General features: G+C 39.2%; 1 protein-coding gene across 5 annotated transcripts; it reads right to left on the minus strand.

The window, feature by feature from the left end:
* Window positions 1-234: 234 nt before the first annotated feature.
* LOC113545705 (protein Dok-7) lies at window positions 235-27,569 on the minus strand. 5 transcript variants are annotated; one of them, XM_053231118.1, is made up of 13 exons: window positions 27,391-27,569; window positions 27,228-27,273; window positions 24,908-25,123; window positions 19,204-19,404; window positions 17,445-17,564; window positions 15,503-15,595; window positions 14,588-15,315; window positions 11,962-12,010; window positions 10,329-10,970; window positions 9,407-9,495; window positions 8,698-8,767; window positions 3,075-3,203; window positions 235-1,249 (listed from the first exon to the last, which is right to left on the minus strand). In XM_053231118.1, exons 1-13 carry the CDS (start codon window positions 27,442-27,444, stop codon window positions 1,110-1,112), a joined length of 2,577 nt encoding a protein of 858 aa, XP_053087093.1. In that variant the 5' UTR covers window positions 27,445-27,569; the 3' UTR covers window positions 235-1,109. The 5 variants fall into 5 exon arrangements, 3 of the variants coding, with proteins under 3 accessions (XP_053087093.1, XP_053087092.1, XP_026800965.2); XM_053231117.1 differs by having other exon boundaries at window positions 10,329-10,973; XM_026945164.3 differs by lacking the exon at window positions 10,329-10,970 and having other exon boundaries at window positions 27,391-27,568.

The following is a 27,569-nucleotide window of genomic DNA, read 5'->3' on the forward strand; positions in this document are numbered from 1 at the left end:
TCATTCATGTTAGCATCAGCATTCTGGCCAGCATCAGCATTCTGCTAATAACATTTTTTCTTTAAGAATGCTATAAAACAATTAGAGCAATGTAGAGAGGGAAATAAGAATTAGTATGAAATAAACAACAAAAAAATACTACCAAAAAGCCAATTTTCAGTTTTAATTGTACTATAAAACAATAGTATAAAGCCGATAAAATGAGAGAAGAAATATACAATATTCAAAAGCTGGTTAAATTTGTCTGAATATTTAATAATGCCCAACATTGTATATGCACAATTTCCTTTCAGTCAGTCCAAAGAAAATACATGGCCAATTTTCATAGCCACAAATACAAAAATAAGGAATAAGAATGCAGCACTGGCACTTATGGATGTGATTATAAATATTGTTGCTATTTTCATGACCAGGAAAATAGCAAAAAGAATGCATGAGTTTTTACCACTCTGTCCACAAAGTGAGCACATTGCCTCACATGGATCTGTCCAGTTTTTTGCTCAGTAGGAAATGTTTTGCTGTGCCGTGTTTGCAGCTCTGATGTGTGGTCAGAGACGTCCATTACTTGATTAAGGGACAATAGTGTATGAAATTGATTAAGGGCGAATATTACAGCAAATTAATAGGAGACATGTTGCTGCAGGCAGCTGAGCGTGTGGTGACTCATCTACTGTATAATCAGCCATGTTCACACGGTCTGTCCTCACAGTTCTAATGCTCAAATTATCACACTCACACCCACCCACACACTCACACACTCACACAACAAAACCCACATGATCACAGTCTCATAGCTACACAACACCAGCTAATGAAACTGGACCTTCGGCTGCCTCAGTTCAGTCAGTTTTTCATGTATTTATGCCACCTGTTCAGTTTGGTTTAGCCTGGCATGTGACTCTGGGAGTAAGTGGAGTTGAAGGCTTTAACACGGACCTGTATGGTGTCCAAACCGGTAGCGCGAGGAAGGATCTTTGGCACTCTCAGCAGTTAACATTCCACACTGTTTCTGTTCTGAGAGACACTTTACCAACACACTTTTCTCTTTTTCTTCATATCACTGTTATCATGGTAAAGAGCAATGGCATCATCATTAGTAAATGATGTCATCACTGCGGTGCCCCTCCTCTTTTCCACTGTTCCAGTTTGTGAAGCCCTGCCTCCCGTCCCAGTGCATGCTGGGTACCCACTCTGTGTGCAGTCTCTGTTGCAGTGATGTCAATTTGTGCGTATTTTGTGGTGCCTTTTCCTGCAGAATAGAGATTAAAAAAAAAACATTGTGATTCAAACCACTCAACAATTAACTGTATTATTTATTATATTAATTATTTATTGTCAGGAAATGTTTTCGATTTAAATGTAAAATTGTAAAAAAGCTCTGAAATGTGGCAGGCCATGCTTTGACTCGAATGGGCAGACACAGAAGCCACGCCTCTTTCACTAAGACTGACAGGCACACAGGTCACACCTCTTTCACTGGGACAGAAATCTTTTTCGATTTTGTCATTTCTGTATATAAATATATATATATATATATATATATATTTTTTTTTTGTTGCAAAAATGAATGTTCATGCATATAAAACCTCATGTGGGAAACATGCTCATTCTGTTGCTGTAATTAAGAGATTATTATTATTAAGAGATTATTTTTATTATTATTATTATTATTATTATTATTATTATTGTCGTCGTCGTCCCCTTCGGGACAAAATTATAATTTTCTCCACCATACATTCTCCTCTTCCTCAAACAGGTCTATTTGTGAAGGAACTGTTAGTCCTGGTTATACAATTACAGGAAAAATGAGTCTTGCTTATCACTGTAGCAATAAATTAACCTTTCTCACAAGAGCTAATAATGATTCCCTAGTGTGACAAAGATGGGTTGTACGGCACTGTGCTTCACTCCTCTGTGCCACTACTGCTGTCAGTAGCCAAGGCAACAAATGTTAGGAATAAGATTACAGATAAATCAATTCCAGCAATGCTTCTGGGTGTAGAAGGAGAGCCCTTGAGAATATGAAGCACTTTTCTATCCTAGTCAAACCCTAATCTGATGCTGTATTTAGTAAGCACTTCACATGGTTATAACGAGGAAATGGACTTGCATGAGCCAGCATTATGGTTTATTGATTGTATTGCATCACTAATATGTACATTTCCACTGAACCATTTGAAAAACTACAGGATTGCAAAACTGCAGTGAGAACTATGAGCATGAGAACTGTACAAGTGCTTGGTTTGCATTTCCACCGGACCGCATGGAGGTGATGATTATATATCAAAATAAGTGAAGCAAACTGTGAGAATTGTACAACATTTTAGGTCACAAATTACCTTATTATTTTGCTATGTTGGCAAACATGCTGTTAACATTAATGCTGCTTTTTCTAAACCAGCTGTGCACTTTCAATGCCCTATTTCTCATGCATACAAGTAGTTGATATCAACATGGTACATGATTTTGGGTTTATCAGTGTAATCTTGGGCAATTAATCATTTGGATGAATGCTTCTGATAAGAGTGTCAGCAAAGTTAACAAACTTTTAAAGTGAATCTTCCAAAAATAATATTTTAGTAATATGTCAAGTGACCATTTTTTCTGTTCTGTAGCAATCCCATTCCATGTAAATAATTTAGTATAGCCTAAATTATTTACAGTATGAAATGAAAAACAAAGCAGCTATAACATCCTGCTCCAAAGGAGTCTGGGGTATGTACTCGAGTATTCATGCCAAGTATGAATAGAAGAAAAAAACACCCTTTCACTCTGGAGAGGTTTATTGTCTACAAAGTATTTAACTGAAACAAAAAGAGACCAGAGATCTTGACACATTGTTCTACTGATGATCAGTTGCATTTTGCATGTACATTTCTTTTTGGTTGGGAGGTTTATAAATGGTGGGTACAGTCTATTTAGGCAAATATTTCAAGGAAGTTACACAATTTCAAATAATACATAAACAAAGGCTCAATCACACTTAATCACAGTTAGCAATCAGCCATCTTCCCCACTTTAACATCTGTGTTAGCTCCAAAATCCCCTGCAGGTCAAATGCTGTGTGTTCTCACCTTTGATGGTGGTGCCATGTTCCTGCAGCTCCAGCTCCATATAGTGCAGCTGCTTTTTGGACTTTGGGCTGATGGGAATATTTACATACGTCGCTCCTCCTTTCGGCCGTTCACTCACTCCAGAGCCACCTGGAAGGAGTATAAACTCTCTTGTAAACAAATATATGCACTTTTAAAGGACCAGCATCCTGGAGCCTCATTTGTATAACAATGCATGAGATGGACATAGCATTTTGTGATAATACAATCGCCACATACCCGGTGAACCTGTAATATGTCACAGTTAAAACTGGCCTGCATTCACTGGTTAGAATGCAGCTTACTTTAATATATTTGGATTTCGTTTATTACAGATCACTTTTTAACTGGAAATTGGAAACTGCCAAATCAACCATTTTAGCCTTCAGTTTTCAAACTCCTGAAGCGAGAATAATGAGTGACCATTGTAACAAGAGATGATAGGCTGTCAGCAGAGGAACCAATAAACAGATAAACAGAAATTCTCTTGATGCATCCACCAAGGCAGGTGCACTCAACCTTACAGAGTTAAAATGTGACTTGACTGACCACTTACCACACACACACACACACAAAGAGAGAGAGACGGATTGTAATTTACTGCCATTCATGGCTATTGTGCACCAAGAGACAGAAAAAGAAATCTATTGTTTTCAGTGGAGATAGATAATCACTGCTTTTAGAGTGGTAATAGTTTTTATAGTCGTTATTTAATTACAGTTCCAAGTCTAATTGACTGACTGGTCACTTGATTTAAATGGGTTTCTATTCACATACTATTCATGTTTCCTTTTGAAGTTGTGCATTTCCTAATCTAAAATTTATAATAATTTAAAAGTAAGTGTAACATTATTATTTTTAAAATCCATTTTACGTAACAAGACAAGACCAACAAAATCCATTTAGTAGACCAAGACCATTTCCTCTTCTATTCATTTATCTGCATTTATCTGAAATATATGGATACACACATCTTTTGCACATTTTGTAGTGTTATAACCTGGAACTGAAATTGATTTTAATTGGCATAATATATTAACTTGACTTCATCGGGATTATATATAAAATGGACTTAACTGGGATTATTGTATACATGAAACAGATTTAATTGTGATTATACATAAAATGGATTTAACTGGGATTATGTCAAGTCTTTGGGTCCCTGGAGGACTAGTGGTTAGGCCGCGGTGCTCTCGCCGCCAGCCAGGGAACCAACTCCAACCACTGGGGTTCCACACGACAGTGCACTCCCAGTGCCGGTCGCAAGCCCGGACAGAATTGAGGAGGGTTGCGTCAGGAAGGGCATCCGGCATAAAAACTGTGCAAAGTCAAATATGCGGACCAATAATCCGCTGTGGCGGCCCCTAACGGGAACAGCCGAAAGAAGAACAACAGCAACATGTGTCAATCTTTAGCTTGCTAATGAATTACACTGTATTGCACATGATTAGCACATTTTGTCAGTAGCTGAGTTTATTGCGCTATTTTTCGCCCTAGTGGAATAACAGAGACTAGCTAATTTTTAAAAAATCTTTCAATTCAGTTACGGTCCACAAGACGATTTTAATCTATAATGACAATAATACACAATTAAGTGTGTCTATAACTTTTCTTTTATACTGAAAGGGGTTCCTCTCTGGACAAAGTTGGAAAACCCATGATATAGAGGCAACATTTTTTTTTCTTTCTTCTCTTTCTCTCTGTATAAATATTTGTTGCTTTCTATGACAGCTCAGCAGACTGTGGGAGTACACTAATGACACAGCTGGGGAGTAGGCAGATCTCTTTATGACCATTTTTAGGTCCTTATACTGTTACTGCACCACACACACATACGTCTATTGATCATCCTGTAAAACATTATGACTGCGACCTCCTCATACAGAAGATTGATCTTAGTGATGCTATTTGGGAGTTTGAGACAGCACATTCTAATGACAAAATGGCTCTCTAAATATCACAGTATGGAACAGTATGTTTCTCTTATAGCCCTTCAGCTTCTGCACCTGCTGGCTAACACGCGCACACACACACACACACACACACACACACACACACACACACAGCAGGCGCCCTGTACATTCTGCCCACATGGAATCATTCACAAGGTGAGGCCTTTGCTCTTGGGACACGGCCAGAAAATGGGCAACCAGGAATATTAAACTAATCCCGACGGAAACCACCCTTGCTGCACGGTACAAAAGTAGAAACTCTGCTGATACCAGCCCAGTGTAAGATAATGGTACAATGATACAAACATGCAATAAAATGTATATTTATTTGCAAAAAAAAAGTGATGAATTAATGTCAACTTAATCATGCTATGTCTAGAACAAACCGAGGAAAGTGAATCTGAGGTGGGGGAGCATGGGGAACGTCCTAACGCAGGGCTAAGTGTAAGCAACTAAGTGAACTTTTCAAGTATTTCTGCATGGTCATACAGACATATTTTGCCTTGCTAGTTAATTTTCGAAGCAATACAACCACATTACATATGAATCATATACAGTAAAGAGTTTTTAGAGTTTTTAAAAATGTATGTATTTCTTTATTATTTTAGATGTGTGCCATTTAGCATCACTTTGAAACCTGGGACCGACTCTCAGCAGTGCTAGCCAGGCTTAGTTACAACCTCCATATTTCAGGGTCTCCAAACATTTTACTCACAGAATGAAACACAGGAAAAATCAGACAAGTAGAGGTGCAAGTAGGGAGGCATTAAATCATGCTGTCAGGCAGGTGGATAAAGCCAGGCTGAACATGGGGGTCATACTAAGCATTAATAACACCATGGGGTAAGTTGTAACATTTAACTTCTTCCACTTTTTGTTAAATAGTAAATGAACCATGGGTGTTGGGGAAAAAAAGTTTGCATTTTCCTTTGTAGTAGAGTGTATAAATAAGGTTTACTTTAGCTCATATAATTATTAAACAAAAAGCAACCTGTATCAGATAGTGGAGCCAAAGAATGAGAGGATGGAGGGGATATTGTGTGCTGCTGGTGTAAATAGAAGATTGTAGGCCAAAGTAAGTTTAAGACTAAAGCCAATGTGCAGTGAATCACTAGAAAGAGCGTCACTAATAGGACAATTTGGAATTGAAAGGAAAGGAGAACAGAGTAAAGCCATTAAGAAAATGGGTCTGGAGGAGGCAGTCACCAAACTTCCCAGGCAGAGACCCAATCAAAGTCTAATAAAACCTTCAAGCAAAAATACAGTCTCGGTTATGTTGCAGCAGTCCTCATCTCATCTCAGTTGGACAGGCAGAAGAAAGGCCTAGAACCACCTAGTGACCTATAAAATGAAGGCACTTTAGAGAAACACTTAGGACAAACTAGCCTTAAAATGCTGCGAAAGTTTGCTGCTCAGTAGTTGAAGAATACTAGAGTCCCATGAGCTTTCGTTAATTAAAGGAGTGATTTACGAAGTTTAACAGACCTTTTGTTCTAGACTGACCCAAGTATCACAATTTAGCAAGCACACTCATTTTCACTGAATTCGATTAAATAAGGTACGACAGAGGAGTAGACCAATTGGAGAGTTTTGGGGCCCATAACATTCAGAATATGTATAGATTAAAATAATGCCAACATGTATGAACATTGACAATGTTCATACTGTATCCAGAAAAAAAGTATTGTGCATGAATGAAAAATAGGATTATGTCAACTGCATATTTAATGTTATGCTCAAAATTTCTTTGTATTGTGGGTCTCAGTCAGGGACTCACTGGATATAATAAAAACGCAATTAAGGGATAACCCTGACACATGCCTCTCAATAAAGATAAAGCAAAGAGAATTCATCACATAGTGTGTACTGAGACTAGGAGAAAATATATAAAATCTTAAAAGGAAAGCGCCACCCTTTAACAATTAAATGTGTTTATATTGAAATATTTACGCTGTGCTTATTGTGTCTGGTGCTAATGTGTTAGTTGGTGATGTAATTTCGTTATTCCTGTGAGAAGTTAGTAGCTGGGTTTCACTTGTTAGCTCCTAAAAACAAAAGTGCAAGAGGTTTTATTTCAATGTTATATTAATGGGAAATCCAACATAGAAACAGTGGAGACAGCAAACATCTCCAGAATGCAATGCAGCGATTTGGCAGACACTCTGCTCGGATAGTTAGTGATATACGAGATGACAAGTGCAGTGGCGCTCATGGCGGTATTAGCGTGAAAGTGAAGCTTTGGAAGCTGATCTGTTTCAGCAGAGTGTACATACAGATGAGGAGGTGAGACAGCTGGACAGACGAAAGGATTCAAGCACTGTAACACTGCTCTTTTCATGTGGAGCTGAAGCGAGGGCTAAATTCCCCTGGCGCCACTATCTGCAGATAGTCAAATGGCATTGTGGGTAATGTAGGAAACTGTTACCCAAAGTGAACATAGACTTGCTGATGAAAGATGTAAAACACAGAATTTCATTAAAAATAAATCTTATTAGATCATGTTAATTATAAAGATTAATATGCAAGTATTTCAGGATTTTTCCTTTAATTTAGGGAATAAATCCCTGACTGAAGCCAAAATGTTATGCAATGGCCGTTTTCAAGGTATTGAGACAGAAAGTGGAATACAAGACACTTATCGTTCTCATGTTAAAAATAGAATATCTGCGATTGATAAAACCAGCATGATCAGTAAAAAAGGAAATACAGATTTGGGCCAAGCAACATTAAGGAGACAGACTGAGTGAGACTAACTGGATTCACAGTCCAGTGAGCCTTTATCACTTCTCATAAATAAACTGGTCAGCACCAGGATTGAATTCTCAGTGTCTCAAATCTTACAGCTGAGGATGCTATTGCTAGAATTGATGTTTTTGTGAGATAAATGTTATTCAGCAAAGAACTCGGTGATTAGCCTTGTCAAATTTAGCTAATCAGACACAAAGTGCATAGATTTTGGCATATTGGCTGTTTTATAAACATTTAAAATCCAAACTGGGGAAATGTGCCTCTTGAGCCACACCAGAAGTTAATTCTTTCCAATTCAACTGAAGATTATAGTCTACAAAAACATCATGCCTATGGGTGCTTTCACACCTTTTCACATCTCCGTTTGGCGTGTCTGAATCAGTGAAAAACTGATACTATCTTTGCCATGTGCACACAGAAATAAATTTCGAGCCAGCACGAAATAAATTATTCGATGATTATATAAATAAGTAGGTTAAACATTTTGTGTACTGCATCCAGCATTTATTTTTTACTTTTAGTTGGTTTAAAACATCTCACATTTCGACAGTGCTACACCTCGGTCCTTTGGCTTTTTTTTAATCACATTCTTACTGTACTTGAACCATAATAAAGTTGGCTTGGAACCACACTGAGACCACCTTGCTCTTGTTTTGGTTATCTGCCTAAATGAACTGCACAAAGAGGAAAAATGCACCATGGTTTGATTCAAACCGACTAAACTATGCATGTGTGAAAGCACATTAAAGTCAACCGTTATCCTGAACATTAATCTAACCTTAACCTACATAGCTGTGAACCTGTGTACCACAAAATGAAACATACGTGTCAGATAAGCAGGTGTATTGACATCTGAGGCACACAAGGTTGTTTTTCAATGTCAGAGGAAATGTGTGGTTGCTCACCTTCAGGATCGTCAGTGCTCCTCTGCTGCCCAGAGCTGCTCATCAGCTCATATCTGCTCTTCTCATCTGACTGAAAGAAAGTAACATATGTCACTAGATGGCAAATATTGTTTGCTATGTACTGAAGACATTTCTATCTTACAGACGACAGAAGGCAGTAACAATGTGCTATGTGAAAACACACCAGATTAAAAAAAAAAAAAAAAAAGAGTATGACTAAAATACTAGATTGTAATTCAATTACAAAGAATCATGCCTATGTTCACACAAGGTCATTTGAAAACCCACCATTATTACTATGCTTTTGGTCTATACTACAGGTTTTCATTCCAAGCTGGGTTGGTGCAGTTAGAAATTCCCTGTGTGTTCATTAAGTGTTTTTTTTCATTTAGGGATGATGTGAGAGAGAGAGAGAGAGAGAGAGAGAAAGAAAGCGAAAGGCGAAAGAAAAAAGATGTGCCAGAATGCGAGGCTTCTTTCTTTATGATTGTCTTGTAGGAGGGTGTGAAAATTCTTTGTCCAGTCTTTTACACAACACACTCTGTTCAGAACACTGGGCTTATCACAAGCTTTAACTAGCTTACGCACTTGAGATATGACAAACATGATTCTGTTTCCCTCGCCTTCTCTCCCTCTCTCTCTCTCTCTCTCTCTTTACCACAGCCTGTCTAAGGCAGTGCCAGACCCTTCGTCTCATTCAGTGATGAACCTCTGAGCTCCTGACTGTGGCTTGGCCCTCCATGATCTCATAGGCAGGATCCATTCTCCCTCTCTCTGCATGACTTCTCTGCTTCTTATCTGTACAGGAAAAAACAAAATGTAATTTGATGGACAATCTTGATATTATGCATGCACATGAACATGAGCCAGTAAATGCTATCTGGGAATCACTGTAACCCTGAGCAGCATCTGAAGTTGCCAATATGACTTCAATCAAATACATTTTTGGTCTTCTATGGATTGTAACATCAGCTGTGGCCTACATGTAGTGATTATCACGACCTTTTTGTGACCTTTGTGCACAACAGATTGATCAGGGCGTATATCATATAAATGCATGCTTAGGATTATCTTAAGAACATAGATTGAGATCTATGCTAGAAAGTCAGCTAAGCCTTCTGTCTGAATATAGTTGGATCATTTGTCTAGCAGTCTGTGGGCTGGTGCTTCAGATGGCAGCCCTAGCTAGACTGCCAAAATGCCTTAGGCTAAGGGATATCATTACTCAAAACTGAGCTTACCACACATCACTTTAAAATAATAACTGCCACCATGACTTAATTTTAAAGTTTATGTAAGAAGCCAGAGATTCCCTCTAACCATCCATAGCTCCAAAACAGCAGGTACAGGAAAAAAAAAAAATCGATGAAAGGGATAGGGTGGTGAGGCGGTGGAAGCAGCAGGCATAAGGAAGGAAAACAGGCCAAGAAAGGAAAAGGGCACGCACCCAGCAAGAGGAAAAGGTGTTTTATTACTTTGTCAGAGAGAAACAAACACAAAAGAGAAGAAGATGTTCAGGAAAGATCTTCAAAAGCAATACAAACGAGGAGTAAGTGCTTTTTTTTGCTCTTGGGTTAGACTACAAGAGTGCCCAGTCTGGGTTTAGCTGAGGTTCTTGGTTGATCCCTTACCTCCCACTGTTGTTTCTCCATCACTAAGCTGTAAGGGTGGCTGGGAGGTGAGTGTAGGGAGATGAGGAGGTTCTTCCACAGGAGGGATCTCTGAGCTTAATCCCCAGGAACTAGCACTCAGGTCCTGGAGAAAGGGAAAGTGACCCTGCCCACCAGTGCTCTTCCGTCCAGATGGGTGCATCAAACTACTAATTACCGCAGGAACAGCCTTGGGGAGCATGCAGCCATCCTGACCTTTTCTACATTGCAGGCAGTTCTCATAGTTTGTTGAGTGAGAGGTAGGGTGGGAAGGAATGATGGGATAAACTTGGCATGATGAAGGGCACTGAGGTGATGTTAATGTTGAGGCCATTGGTATATATGAACCAGATTGGGCTGATCCCAGGCTATTGTTCCCTGGAGGACAATAAAGCCTTACTGAATCAGGCAGGCTTGGTATAATTGACACTGTTTCTGTCCTCCCTGGAGAATAATGTCCTAACAGATCAGACAGACTGTCTATATAGCTCTTAGGGCTTCCCTCTTGCAGCTTGTTGTCGGTCCCTGAACTTGCAAATGACAGGCTTTGTGTCGACAAATCTGTTCGGGGATTCCACTCCAGATTGGTGGCAAGAACTGACGCATCACTGGTTGATTTTCCACCTGCTGAAGTAACATCTGATGTTCTGAGAATTGGACCTTTAAAAAGTTTTACTTACCTGCTGTTATTTTACATATTATAATCAGCCTACTAACAATCATTGTTATGTATGAAAAAAATCACACCAGTTGTCAGTATTTTGATTATTAGGTACACCCAATTTCTTGGTACTTCTATCAGTTACATATAGTTACTCTTCATAATTATACAATTGCTGGGCTGTTTTCATAGCAACTTAACTCCAAAAACTTTTAATTAATAATTGTTAAAATTTATGTAGAGAAGTTATGTATATTCACAGATGTGTTACACAGAATTGTTATTGTTAAGAATTCAGATGTATTTTGAAAAATATTATTTTGACTTTGATTAAACCGGCGGAAGAAATGTCAAAATGTCTCATCAAAACATTTCGACCAACGTAACCGGACAAACCTCTCTATCAATCAATTACGGTTCACCCGATATAGAACACCGCAATGTGTAGTTAGCTCTTGGGAGGTCTGATTGCTAGCACTTCTCTACATGCCACATTTACCCACGATCCCCCTATAGTAAGTGTACCTAGTAAAACACCCAATGAGTGTGGATGTAAGCTAGATGTACCTAATAAACGGACAAATATACATACCAGAGTAACATGCACTAAACAGTGAAGCACAATGCTGATTTCGTGGGAATTACAAATGGTTACAAATGGTTACTTCAAAAGTTAAACACCTGGGAAAGTTTTAAATGGACAACAGCATCATCTACTTCATTGCCATGTGTTGGTGTATGGTGCCAGTTAACAATGTTCTCAGTGAAATGAATAGCAAGGGGTGTGATTTTGGACTCTAAAATGTCCTTGTAAATGTAGCCTAATGGTTAAACTGAATTAAAAATTTTACTGTGCTGAATGGTCCTGAATGTTCTTGGGAACATAACCTAATTAAATTACATAAGCTTTCGAGTGCAGCTGTTCATAGCAGTTTAGCATGCAGGATGTCCTACCTGGCACGCCATGCTGTAGTGAAGCACCTGCCATAGGTAAGGGTGCTCTCTGTTCAAGAACAAAAATAATCAAATTAGTTAAAACTGCTGGAAAATAAACATTTACAAATGAGAAAAGAAGAGAAAACCACTTTTCTTTAAAACTCACTTCCTGTAAAATGTAGGTCTAAGGGCTGTATCCATGAGTTTCCATGAGAAACTGATTCACAAAAATACTCATGTCATGAAGTGTGTGCATTATGCAGTGTTGGGCAGTGAGCGGTGAAGCTATTTATAGAAATTTGCTTGCAAGCAATTTTTTCAACCTAGTAGCATTGATGAAAGCTGCATTATTTACTTTTCATAGCATACATAATATAAGTACTGTATATTTTAAATATCTCTTGTGTGATCAAGTCACTGTTCTGCTTTCAGTTGAAATTGAAGTCGATCCCAAAAAGAGCTGATTCACTGTTTCTAGCTATTGAAAACTAAGAATCAACCCCAAAGCTTCGGAGTCGATTCAACACGCTGAAATTGATTCACCTTGTGCGTGCGCACAGCAAGCAAAATGAATTTAGCATTGGAAAATTTCGGTGAGCTAAAACGGCCAGCGCTTATTTATTTTGGCTTTATTTTTATTAAAATAGTTGGAATTAAACAAAGCAGGGCTTGAAATGTAGATTAAGCCATACAGTGAGCGGAACCAGTAAAAAAATGTACAGAATACTATCACCTTGCATGAGTTTGGGCATCTCATTTGATTCACACTTGATGAGATTTTTATGCTGTTACCGATTATCTGATAAATGTCAGGAATGTTGTATTGTAGTTAGTGACCTGTTATTTAATTAAGCCCAGTTAAGAGTTCTATAGTACTATTCATTGAATGAAATTCTGCAGAAATATTTTTTAATAATTATTTTTTGGTATTTAATGTACAGTATTTAAAAAATAATCCCATTAATAAAAAAATGATTGACTAATTATCACAATAATCATTACCTGCAACAACAGACTCAATGAACAGCTATGAGTCTGGCCACAATAAAAATGAAAATGATCTGTATGAGAGGATGGACCTCCACCCCACAGTGGTACTCTCAAGGTACAGAATCAGCTGTCTATTTGAGGTTTATATTCTTGTTTGATCTAGCGACAAATTATAATTACAGCATTGAGCCACAAAGAAATGTGTGCATCAAAGAGTCCTTTACATCGCATCATCTGATCACAGCACTTCATAAGGGCCCTGATGGTGAGGAAGGAAAATGTAATACTTCTTTATCTTTGTAGCTTTTATCATTTATCTTTTAAAGAATATGCATTCAAGTGTGGCGTCTTCAAACGAAGACTCAAAGACCACAACAAACTGCGCTGAGCTAATGTTCTGCAAAAGACTGAGAGAAGGAGAGAGAGGAAGGGAGAGAGAATAAATGAGTGTTTGTTGCTATAATTGCTACACCACACATTTGTCTTTTGACTAGAACTGTCAAAATTTGTTCAAACATTCTTATATCTCCTGCTTCAAATGTGCTCACGATGTACCTTCAACTGTATCCACTAGCAGCTCATGTGTCTGAGCTATATTAAATCATTTTTCAATCTTCTATCTAGTGATGTCTTTTGAATCTAGGAAGCCGCAGAAGAAAAAAGGAATCTGCCAATATCATATTCTCCTTATGATGCAGTCAAAATGTTACTGAATATCGGAGCATCTTAACATTGCTATGCAGTGCTCAAAAAGCATATTTTGCCAAGGTTTCAAATCAGCCAGCTGCCAAAGCTAGTACTGAAGGCTTCTTAAAGTAACTAGCCTATTTCTGTGGTCAAGTTTTCAAAGTAGTCATCTTGGTGTTGTTATCTTACAGGATGATTGCTTAACACAAATCAGTGGAGATTAACGTGTCATACACTGCAGGGCTAGTGGTTGCAATCCCAAGAGTGTGTTGACAGCAGGTCCTAATGCCCTGTCCTTGCATGTCAGAATTGCTGTAGTGCCCGTGAATAAACCTCTCTAAATGCAACCTGACATCACCACTATCACTCACATTTTATAATTTTATTTTAGAATAAAATATATAATTAGTTGGGTTCAAGCAAGTAATCATTAAGAAAATCAAACAGTGTTTTTGTTAGATTTGTGGGTTTATCCTATGCCATCCATACAATATATATTCATCTTCAGTAACCACTTAAACCTGGTCAGGGTCACAGAAGATCCAAAGCTTATCGCAGGAATATTAGTTGGTATGTTATTAAGCACGCTGTGGTGCACGCTGTGGCGCACACTGCATCACTTCGCTGCAGAAACGTTGAGCAAATCGGGCAGGGGGACAGATTTGTCAAGAGCAAACAGGTAGCCTTGAAAATACAACTCAGCTCCGGGCAAATTTTTGGGCTCAAGGTGATTAAAATAACCTAATTATGGGCATTCTCCCTAATCTGGCAAGACAGTTAATGACCAGTGCAAAAGAACAGAGAAAACAGCAGCTTTCTAACATTAATTATTTCTAATCAGGATTAAAATGGCTTGTAATGTGTTACATTTTAATAGCAAAAACAGTGGCTGAAATTAGTTTATACCACTAATTACTAAGATAATTTACCTTGGGTCCTGCTACTAGTGTGTGTCATGGTTGTGTACCTTTAAGCCACCACAGATGGGGCAGGTGGTGAAGAGCATTCTAGATGAAGCAGGATGGGGACAGCAAATCAGGCAGTCAGAGTGTGTGTCTGTGCTGGACGAACCCTGAGCCCCCAAGTCTCTGGGAGATTCAGGAAGTGAGCATGCAGCAGCTGAGCCTTCAGTCTGCTCTTTAACTGTTTCCTCAGTCTGTTCACTGGCTGCAGCTTCTTTCTGCTCTCTGGCCTCTTCAAGAAGACTGCGGGGTGTGTCATACAGGTAGCGTAGTGATGAAGGCACTTGGTACTCATGGGTGTGGCTGATTGGACAGGTACACTGATGCTTTTCGGGACTAGAGAATGGCGGTAAGCTGAGCAGAGTGCCATACTCCTCTCTGGGGCTCCCTGTATCTAGGCTGCCCGTGTAGGATGAAAAGCTGCCAGAATAGGACGAGTGGCTTCCTGTGGCAATGCCGCTGTCTGAGGAGCTCTGTCGGCCAATTTCCTGAAGCCTCCGTGAGAGAGAGGGCTTTGATGGCAGTCTGGGCCCACTGGCTGGATTAATTGGCAGTTTCTCCTCTCCATGAGAGGCAGTTCTAGTGGAGTCAGCTGTGGCGGTAGGAACCGGCTCCACCCACAGGGTCAGTCGGCTGCTGATGCTGGAATCCGAGTGGCTGGTTTCTGAGTCTGAGGACCCGGATATGCTGCGGTCATCTCCAGCTACTGAAGAACTGAAACTGGAGGTGGACGCTACCACAACAAACAGAGAAAGAGATTTAGACTGAATACACAGTCCTAGTAACCAATAAGCATAACATCAGTCTCTTTTCCTGATTTAACTCGTTAGTAATAGGCGATAAGGTGAAAGGTTTTCTGTTGTACTGCTTGGGAGCCTAGTAACCTATATTTAACATATGAAACCTAGACAGACAAGCACCTGTGTTATGAGACAGCCGGCTGAGCCTCTTCTCCAACTCTTCAGCCTCTTGGTTCAGTCGCTCCTCTGCTGATGCTGCGCTGGCACTGGGATCTGAGAGTCACACAGATGTGAAAATTCACCAGGAATCTCTTAATCTAGGTATTTTGGGATACATGAAGCTGAGTCTCCAGTTCATTTTGATACTGTTAACATCTGCAGTTTCAATAGTTAACAGAAGAAAAAAATACTTGAGCAGTTCATTCTTTTGCTCCAGCAAAAGCTTTTCAACTGCATAGGAAAACTATTTCACAACTGCTGCAGCTCACAACACAAACATTATCACTGTTAGAAGTGGGCAAATTTACTTTATCATTTAATTTATCATTTACTAACACACACAGTATGGACATGGGCTGTCAGAACAAATTTCCCTATACAGCATTATGTTATCTCCTGAGCACATATAGGGCTGTATTGAAACTGGGCTGTCAAAATATACATCTATAATACAGTCTCCTCCGAAACTATTGGAACGGCAAGGCCAATTCTTTTGCTTTTGCTATAAACTGAAGACTTTGGGTTTGGATATGAGAAAGTAGATCAGAATTTCAGCTTTTGTTTCCTGATATTTACATGCCACCCATTCAGATTATTAAAAACCAGCATGCAATTTATGTCACTGAGGTTACCAAGTTTTTTCTCAAAAGATGTGCTTTTAAACTGGATTTAGATCACTCTTTAGAACAAATATTTGCTTTTACGCCTGAAAAAAATCATTTTTTTTCTACTGATGATGCAGATAAGTAGAATAAGAATACAGTGTTGATGTAGCACAAAATCAAGAAAAAACTATGGAATACACTAATAAATGTGTTATCTGTTATACACTATTCTACATTATTGTAATGATGACAAGTCTAACGGTAGGGTTTGAATATGAAATGCTGCCCTCTTGCAGTGTATTTTTGTACTGCAGAGCCAGTGGAAATGAATGTAGAGGGTGGGGTGTTGAGGCAAACGCCTCGGTGTTTGTCTAGCATTTAACTACTATTAATAGGCTTGGTATGTGGGAACGATGGCATGCAGCCAAATAAAAACACGGACAGAGGGAGATTGTTGATCTTTCAACAACAATGCTAATAAAGGATATTAAACTAACCTTTAGGAAACTTTTGAAAATATTTTTCTTTGTCATACGACAAAGCTAACACCTTTTGATTCCAAGGAGAAGTAACCGAGAACAGTGTGTGAAATTTGCAGAGCTAACGCATCTGTTGTTGATTTTGTTTCTAGTCAATAACTGAACTAAACTCAGGCACAGAGGAGCACAGAGCTGCTCTTATTACAGCAAGTGCAGAGTGTGGATGGTGTAAGAAAATGAGATTGAGAGAGTGAGAGACAGAGAGAGATGGAGAAGAAGGGGAGGAAAGGGAGACTATGTACTACAAGTGATTAAGTGTGTTGGAGGCTCTAATGTGACTTTGGCCCCCACCTCGCCTTCTTCTCACTCACTATTTATTCTGTCTGTGAGTGTAAGAATAGTTGATGGGCTCAGATCTGATTGGCTAGTGCAAAGTGTGAGAACAGAAATACCCACAAATCTTAGCTGACTAATGCAGCCACATGCTTGTTAACCTCTAATGAGCTAGCTGAACAAACACGTGTACATGACCTATTACCTCCACCGTTACACAACCAAAAACGAAAACACCAGGAGCTTGGGCTCAAATGGAACATGCATAACGACATGGAAAGCATAAATAACTGACATACAGCAAATTGTCATCATTACACTGTATGGTGGTTATTAATATTTGACACTGTACTCATTACTAATGTTATGCCACACTGCATCCTTATAAACATAAACTAATGAGCAGTCATAGCTGTTAACATACTGAAGCCAGTATTTTCAAATGATCATACGTGCGCGCACACACACACACACACACACACACACCTGGCAGCAGCGGTTTGATTCCAAAGGGAGCTCTGGAGGGGGAGATGCCGCGTACAATGCAGTCAAACAGAAAACTGATCTGCTCTCCTTCAGCACAGGATAAGAAGAACACACCAGCCCCTACACACAGACACACAGACCGTTAACACCTACCTACAAGTGAGTTTCTAAAAAACACTTACATTCTTTTCTCTGTACAGGGATTACGTAGAATTTTTTTGTCACTGATAATCGCCCATACACTGCAGACACAGTGTATAGGGATTAAGTTAAAAACACTGCAATATTCCTTTAAAAAAAAAGAGCAATATCTGTGTTTATTTCCAGATAACAATGTACTGAGTATTATTACACTTCAAACTATTTTTTAGTATTATTACTATTATTTTACTACTATTTATTTTTAGTATTATTACTATTCACTTTGCTGTGCAGCTACAGGGCATTTCTGTAGATTGAAGGTAGTAATACGTAACTGTCTGCTTCTCTCACATGCGCAAGTAAAATACACTTCAGAAACACTTTGAGTGACAGCTGGCCTTGAGTGAGCGTGTGCGGGTCAGTGGGCGGATAGATGTTAAGATTTACTCACATGTGTGATGGATGTGTGACCTCCCTAAGCTGGCAGTCAGCAGGGAAACATACATTAACTTAGCAGCTAGACCACCCAGACTGAAGACCCTCCACCACCAACACACACACACACACACACACATTTGTCTTACTTTTCACATGAAGGCCTTCCATTGACATAATTATTAATGCAGCTAATTAATTTCATACCTACAACTTAACCTAACAATAACCTTATCTGCACTAACCAGTTAAAGGTTAGTGTCAAATGTCCCCACAAAATCAAAAGTGTCAGATATTCATATTGTTAATTGCGGCATGTGAAGCATTTAAAACGTTCTGACTCATCTTACAGGTGATGAAAAAACTGGCACTGCATGGACAGACTACATGTCAAGGGGTTTAACAAAAGACAGCAGTGCCACATACGCAGCATACCACACATTCTGGCTGTACAAACACAAACACGTCATCACTGACACTTTACTAAACACCTGCACACTCACTGGCAAAAAAAATGGCAAAATATTAAACTTTTAATGGTCTTCACAACAAATCCTTGATCAGGAAATTAGCAAGAATTAAACAAATGCACTCCTGAGACCTCCTGTGCCACCATTTGCTCATGTACTTTTGCTGCAGTGAACTGTCTGGGGAAAAGCTAGAAACAGGGAAATTCACTAATACAGTCTTCATATGACTAATCCTTTAAGAAAAAAAAAAAACATCTCAGAAGATTTTGTTGGAAAATTTTGTTAGTTTGAATTTTACATCAAACATTTTAATCATTAATCATGATTTTACCTCTGCATACAAGAATACTACGCAAATTTTTTAAATAACCAATTATTCGTTTTTAAGACTATTAAAAGCTTAATATTTGCCATTTTGGGATTGGCCTTTTTTTTTTTTTTTTTGCACTGTAGTGTACAGCATTACACACTGAAGAAACCTGAAAAGTCATAAAAGTCTTTTGCTGCATGATAAGGCACAAAACCTTGTTAATTATTATTAATTATTAATAATAGCTCCATCAGGACAGACAGAGCTGTTTTGGCTGAAACGCTTACACCCTTATCAGTGCCATGTTTAAACACTAAAGCTTTGTTCCCCAGAATTCTGTCTGATTTTTCACGACCGTCACATCGATGACCCCAGAACACACTTACATGCCCTGCTTACTTACAATAACCACAGCGAGTGCCACCCTCAAACACAAAGCCATTGGGGACGGGGCCGTATCTGCGCAGGTCCAGGAGGTTCCACTGGCCGCTGATAACAGGGGGGGTGTCTCTGGCAATGACGAGCAGATTGTTGCACAAATGAAGGGTGGCCAGACCAGTTTCCAGCTTAGTACCAGGCAGGACTGTCACTTTAAAACTGTGTACTGTGGGGGGAAAAGAGCAAGAGAGAGAGAGAGAGAGAGAGAGAGAGAGAGAGAGAGAGAGAGAGAGACAAAAAGTACATAAGAGGGAGTTAAACGAAAAAAATCCAGCCTGAAAATGTGATCTTTATGGCGTCCACGATTTATTTTGTAATGAAAGTTTTTTTAGTTTAAATGTCTCAGCAACACCTTGAGCTATTTTCACGTAAGTAACGTTTCCTACATTTCCCAGAATACCGTTCAACTGCCTGTTGATAGTGTCTCCGCTGGGAATTCAACTCTACCTACAGAGAGTACGATGCAGCAGCGCTTTAGACCTTTAGTCTGTCCAGCTCTCTCACCTCCTTATCTGTACACTCTGCCCAAAAGCTTTCATGCTATTACCGCTGGAAGTGTCCTGTAAGAGAGATCAGCCTGACTGGCCTGATGCTGGCATTATAGTGCAGCGTTACCCTTTTCAATCTAAAAACAAAAGTATTGCTCTTCATTATGCTGATTTCTTAGCTCGAGCTAAACATAATTACAGTTTGGATCTTTTAGCTCTGACCTTTAGATATTGAGCTAATTACCACAATATCTAAAACCCTTTTTGGCTACTCCTTCTACAAATCTAATCCAATCTTTATCACAGGTGACTGAGAGGATAACCAGTCTGAACCTGAAAACGAAAAAGTTATTGGATGGATTTTTCATTTTTCAGAGGCATTTGCCAATAATACTGTACTGCATTTGATGGTGTAGATGCAAATGAAGCAACATGTTTGCACAACAATCAGCACCAAGTTTGGTTGACAGATATGTTACATGACATCAATTTTTTTGACATGTTTCTCAGTAACATTCAAATAAACAGTTAACGTATTGTTCACTTGTCTCTGTCTGCTGCCTTTAACAAAATAAATCACCAGATCCTCATTTCTACTCTCATTACACTCACCATGCATTCATTTGCTTTTTGTATTTATTGTATTATTACTAATGCTCTTAGGGTGAGATGTTCCTTTTCTTAACTGATTGTTTTGTATATTGTTTATGCACTTAGGTTTGAAATGGTCTTAGGCCACTCTAGCACTTGTCCAAACTAGCATACTAGCAATCCTTGCAGACTTGCTAAATGCTTTGTATTGCTATGCCTTCAACTGTTTGCACATTTTGCAAGTCACTCTGGACAATAGTGACTACTAAATGACTAAAAGTAAATGTACGTTGACATTCTGTACACTATAATCCATCATCTGTAATTGGCTTGCGTGGCTGATTTAATTAGCTGGAAAACGCAGTCATCATCAGACCTCCAGTGTCCCGCACAGGGCCCTGACCTCAACCCCACTGAACACCTTTGGGACGAACTGGAATGCCGACTGCACGCTAGGCCTTCTCACCCGACATCAGTGAGCGACCTCACTAATGCTCTTGTGGCTGAATGGACAGTTCCCCAGTCACACTCCAAAATCTAGTGGAAAGCCTTTCCAAAAGAGTGGAGGCTATTATCGCAGACTATAAATCTGGACTGGGATGTTCAAAAAGCACATATGGGTATGACAGTCAGGTGTCCACAAACTTTTGGCCATATAGTGCAAGACTAACAAGATTTCTAAAATTTCCACAATGATGTAAGACTATCTTAAACACATGGACCTGAGAATTCTCACTAAATCAAATTATGGAACTTGTACACATGCTGAGATATGTTCCAACACGCATACACACACGTAAACAAATTCGAATAAGATTGCTCAGTGAGGTGAAGCCAAATTATTCAGTACCCACGTGCAGAACAGATGGGATTGGGGTATTTATCAGTTGCTGTAACACACACTTCACAGTAAGGGCACTGATCCAATTAGTAAAGAATAACACCAGCATCAGTGTGACGTAGAACTTTGCTTGCAGGTGTTTTTTTGTTTTCTTAATGTCTTGTGTTACTGAGGAATTTTTTTTGCAAAGTTACTTAGTAAGAATGAACATAAAAAGGCATACTGCATTTTTGGGCATCAGTATAATTTTTTTTCCTAAGCTCCTACTTAATTATGATGCACAGAGTACTTGTATTTATGATAAATCCACGTACCACATGAAAACTTTCATACTGGGGCTGAATGTACCAAATATTTGACAACACTGTGAAGCATTTCTTGCTTTAATTCTTCCCTCACCAAGTGATGCATCTTCATTATTTGGATCCAGTCAGGAACAAATTCAAGTATTCTTCCTATTCTTGGTACTTGATTTCAAGTGTAATATACAGGTAACAGAGACGAGAATCCAGTGTGTCGAGAGACTAAAACGATCTACACAAGGTGTGTGTAAACCAACTTGTGCATTACACTGTGAGGTAATGTACATTTAGGGGTACGTGATAAAGGAATGTGGGGGTGGTTGAACCTGTCAGCACCGAGTCCGATACAGATTTATGAAGGGCCACAAATCGAAACAATGAAGCAAAGAGTCAAAGTTCAAGACAGACACACACACACACACACACACACACACACACACACACACAGTGACAGTGACAGTCAGCAGGTGACTTCACAGCATGCTGTGCCAGCCCCCCTCAGTATAGTAACTGCAAATCCCCCATCTCCACTCACTCACTCACTCACTCACACACACACACACACACACACACACACACACACACACACACACACACACACACACACACACACGCACATACGTAGGTCACATTGGGTTATTTGCTCGTTAGATTTATGAGACTAACGACTGGAATGCACATCAAAGCCTGCCATTTAACAGACTTCTCTCTATTGCTTAAGGGCACCTTGGAGCTTAAACACATTACTATACATTTGTATTTGTTCCGTAACAATTTTTAAGATGTTTAAAATATTTTAGCTTAGCTATGTGGTTTAAGGTACAACAATACACTAAATGAGTCTCCTTATCCTAGTCAATTGCTTTACAAAACTTATTGTTTTTCTTTCCTGTTATACAACAAATCAATATGACAGTGGTCTGTTAAGGTTCTTGTGCCAGCGGCCAAAAGTTTCTGAATTGAAATCGCAGGACTACGAGAGAGCCACTGTTAGATCCATGAGCAAGATTGTTAGCCCTCAGTTGCTCAACTCTATGCTTGTACTGGATCTCGTCACTCTGGACAAGCCATTTTGTCCTCTGTTGTCATTTTATGCTCTGTCTTGCCTGTGTACTTTGCTGTGTGTGTATTTTTCATTGGCTACGCTTACATGCAGCCTAATAATCTAATAACCCTATTGATAGCTCACTTGGAACCGAAAATGTTTATGTAAACACCTCAGGTGGAATAGAGTAAACCGATTGAGCTCAGTCCTAATAAAACTTTCTATCCAAATGAGTGAGGTGGGTAATTCTGTTAATAATCCATTAAATAGACAAATAATAGACATGTAATAGAATTTTGTGTTTGATTATTTTTACTACTGGAATGAGCGTGTGTGTTTGATTTCAGTAGGTTTCAGTATGTAACAGAAGTTGAATCAACTGTGCTGAATCAGGATAAACACAGTCTGTCTGCAAGTGGGATTAGAAATAACTGCGCTAGAGACTCTGAACATGCAACTTTAATGCACTGTGATCATTATATCTGTTCTAATGCACTACTTAAATGAGCTAGCTAGCTAAGGGCAAGTGTGGAAAGCTGTCAACATTGCAGGAATTGGATCTTCAAAGTGTTAAACTTTGCACTGTACTTACTATTTTGGCTTTTGAAAGCTGGCAGCTGTGGAAAACAATATTGACAGCAATGGAAACGCTACTACAGTGAGCCACTCATTAAGGATGAGAGAATGTAAACGTATATAGTGGGAATGGATCATTTTATGTATATATTGTGAATAGGGCAACATCTGGGATTCAGTCTAACTGTGAGTTGTAGTGTACTTTTAAATTTTTGTTTCTGTGACTTTTATGTGGATCTCCAGTAGGACATACATGTATGTACATATAAAATCTAAGGAAATATCAGCAATACAAAAATATTACTGTGGATTAATGAATAAAAATGAAACCATTTTAAGAAGAACACCTGTACTCCTGTTCATTCATGCAATTATTCCATCATGTGGCAGCAGCGCAATGCATAAAATCATGCAGATACAGGTCAAGAGCTTCAGATTGGGGAGGAATGTGATCTCAGTGACTCTGACAGTGGCATGATTGCTGGTGCCCAACAAGCTAGTTTGAGTATTTCAGAAACTACTGATTTCCTTGGAGTTTCATGCCTCTACAGTTTAAACATAGTGGTGCAAAAAAAACAGAAAAAACATTGAGTGATTGACGGTTCTGTGGGTGGAAATGCCTTGTCGATAAGAGAAGTCAGAGGAAGGATATTGTAACTACTGCTGCTCTCTCTTGTTTTGCACTAAAATGTAAATATCTACACACTCACATGTGCCGTGAATGTCTATAGTGTACATATTGTATTTTATTTTATTTTATTGTATTTTATTTTACTTTTTTAATTACTTGTCTTGTTATATGTTGGTTTCTCACAACATGGGTCTGGGGGAAACAAAATTTCAATCCTCTGTGTGTCCTGTACATATAACAGAATTGACAATAAAGTTGACTTTGACTCTTTACAACCGTGGTGAGCAGAAAAGCATCTCAGCATGCACAAAACAGCAAATTTTGCGGTGGATGGACTACAAAAGCAGAACACCACATTCATTCAACTCTTTTCAGGCAAAAAACAGAAATCTGGAAAACCATTAAAATCATAAATTTTAACATCCAATAAGCGGCAGCTCTGCGAGCACAAGTGCCTTGTTGATGAGAGAAGTCAGAGGAGAATGGCTAGACGGTTTCGAGCTGACAGGAAGGCTATGTTAACTTAAATAACCACTCTTTACAACTGTTGTGAACAGAAAATCATTTTAGAATGCACAACACCGTTAACCTTGAGGCAGATTGGCTACAACAGCAGAAAACAACATCGGGTTCCACTCCCAGCCAAGAACAGGAATCTGAGGCTAGAGTTGGTACAAGTTCACCAAAATTCTACAGTTAAAAAAAAAGGAAAAACATCACCTCGTCTCATCAACAACGTGTGTCCACCCACAGAACTGCTGCTCGCTGGATATTTTTTTCTCCTCGCATCATTCTGTCTAAACTCTGTAGATTGTTGTGTGTAAAAATCACAATTTTTCCACATTTTTCAGGTCACATTTTTTCCCATTCCGATGTTTGACGTGAACTGAAGCGCTTTACCTGTATCTGCCTCTTTACATTGTACCGCTGCCAAATGAATGGCTGGTTGGACAACTGGATGAATGAGCAGATGCGCAGGTGTTCCTATTAAAGTGGCTGCTGAGTGTATATTTCATGGTATGAACACAGGGTTTAACCCTATATGGCGGGTCAACACTATGAACACTTTCAATCAAAAACTAAATATTTTACATTCTAATGCAGTCTTAAAAAGGACTCAGACAACCATTTTTGTGACAGAATGCCGTCTGATCACTGAAAATGCATATCAGTGCCGGCATATATTCATACTCACCTTCCCCTAGATAGTAGCGAAGCCGAAGGTCCCAGGCCAGTAGGGCCTCCTTACTGTCAAATCCCAGCTGAACAATCTGATTCAGACTGAGGATTGTCAGAGAATAGGCGACTCCTTCGCTGCTCCCTCCTGCCTCCAGACCACAGATGTGCTCCAAAACCACGCTGCTCCGCTCCTTCACACCTCGTTCCTTAGACACCAACAACACCAGGCAGTCTGTGACAGAGAGAGAAACTGAGAAGCAAGCTTTCATGCCAATAAAACACCTTGACATGACCTGAATTGGCAGAACGATGAGAGGAAAGTGGGGTGTAAATATTTGTGTAAATAATACAGGTGTAAATTGTCCCTATTGTTCCCAGTCCCAGGAAACGCAGCAACTGTCAAAACATCACCGTTCGTTATCTCATCCACGCCACCTTCCATTCGCCATATCACATGTATTGACCATGGACAGCTGTCACAACAGCTACATCAGGAGTGTGACCTCTACACTCACACACATTCACACACACTCATACACATGCAACTAACTGATGCATCACACTTCATGGCGTTAATTTACATATTAACATGTAAAAACGTGAAAACGCCCACAAAAAGAATGAAAGCTGATTATAGGGTCTACGGAGGAGTGCATCATGTCCACATTACACTTGCCCCATTGGGGCAGGAATCATGCTGCCCCATGCTAATCCTATAAACATTTTCAGTGGAGGAGGAGCAGCAGGATAGTTACAGTCGCAAAACAAATCAAGCTAGTTTAAAAATACTTTGCAATTGCGACAATCTTAGAGCAAATGAACTTGTCTCAAATAAATCTGCCTCAAATAAAGGCAAAGTGTAAGTGCAGACAATGTGTGTGATATCTGTGATAAACATTTCTATTGTAGGAAATACAGCAAAGGGAGAGGAGGATTAGAGAATAGATAATGTCTGTACTTCAGAAATGCGTGTGCACCACGGAGACTTTGTTTCCCACAAAAAGGCTGAGAAAAAGGAAAAGAAATTCTTATTTGAAAATTAACTGTTTGAATCATTATAGATTTATGATTTACAATGTGAATAAAATGCTATTTTCTGTTGATCACCTCTGACAGTGATTTTTTTTTTTGTTTCCTGCTCTAACACATCCCAATTTAACCTCATGAAGGGCTTGACGATGAGCTGATCAGATGTATCAGGTGAGTCTGAAAAACACTGGGATCAAGATTAAGAAGATAGCGATGTAGCCTATATGTTATGAAATATACGTTCTTATTAAGTAATTATTTTCAACCGCTGTAATCGACATTGAATATGTGGTTGATGTGAAGCAGTGAGTAATGGGATTTGAGTGTTCAAGAGTGTGTTAAGGAGTGTGTATTAAAGTGTGTGAGGTGTTGAGATGTTGAGATGTTTAGTATGATAGGTCTGGCCCAAACAGTGTTTACTCTATGAGAATTTCGCCTCAGGTCGAATCTAATTCATGACTCCTGCTCTACGGAGTCTACGGCATTTGATCAGTATCGCACATCAAATGATGGTCCTAATATTGGTAACGTACGGAAAACATTCAAACACACAACCGCTGTGTCTTTAAATGTAATTCAACACATGGCGATCTAAACTGGGAGAGCCAAAGTTGTGAATGGGGAACATGATATAAGCAAGCGGTCCAAGGATATCTGCTGAATATATAACGCTAAGTTATAATGCTAAGTCAACTCCTGCTGAAGGAAGCAGCCTGTCAAAGCTGAAAACAAACGAAAACACGAGACTCACACACATTCGTGTGAAGAACGACTTGTGAGGACCTTCTACTGACGTTTTTAAATAGAAGCTGTACTTTTTATATGTATACAAATTAAATATACACACACACACACACACACACAAACACATATATGGCAGTTTTCTGTCCTTGTGGGGAGAATACAAGCTGTAGTTTTTTTATGTATATAAAATAAATATGAATATTTATTTGGCAGTTTTCTGTTCTTGTGGGGAGATTGGGTACAAACCAAGATATAAAAACATGCCCCACACACACACACACACACACACACACCTAATGTGTCAGCTGTATTGTATCATATAGACTATACAGGTTACTTGTATAGTAACATTTTACACTGTAACATAAAAACACTGGTGCGAAACTCAGTGAACACTTTCTCAAAGTAAAATAGAGCATTCCATGAAAACAATAATGAAAGTGTTTAACAGTAAACTTCCTCTAAGGTTAGTTATAAAAGCTGAAAGGGGTTTGTTGCTGGCTCTGTGTGTGTGTGTGTGTGTGTGTGTGAGGGCCTCAGGATCAGATTTAACGGCTACATACCCGCCACCGGTGAGGGCTTACGGAGAACTACCCACCGAGTTTTCCACTGCAGAGCACAAAAAAACACGTCAAAACAAGCCTGAAGGCGACACCAAACCCTACATGAAGTCTCTAACTCTTTTTTAAGTCTTAATAAATGCAGAAATAAATACAGCTCACTCGCCTTTTTGCCGTCTCTGACTTTAACGTGTCCTTCCGCGACCGATGAATCCGTCATCTTCCTCCGCTCATGGCTCCTGAACAGCTGCGGCTCCGCGGCGCGCGCGGATCACTTTTCAAAATAACTGGCGCCGCCGCTGCTCAGAGAAAGAGAAAAAAATGGCTTCCTGTGTGGACGGAAGA

Source organism: Pangasianodon hypophthalmus, chromosome 28 (genome assembly GCF_027358585.1).
Source record: "Pangasianodon hypophthalmus isolate fPanHyp1 chromosome 28, fPanHyp1.pri, whole genome shotgun sequence".
NCBI lineage: Eukaryota > Metazoa > Chordata > Actinopteri > Siluriformes > Pangasiidae > Pangasianodon > Pangasianodon hypophthalmus.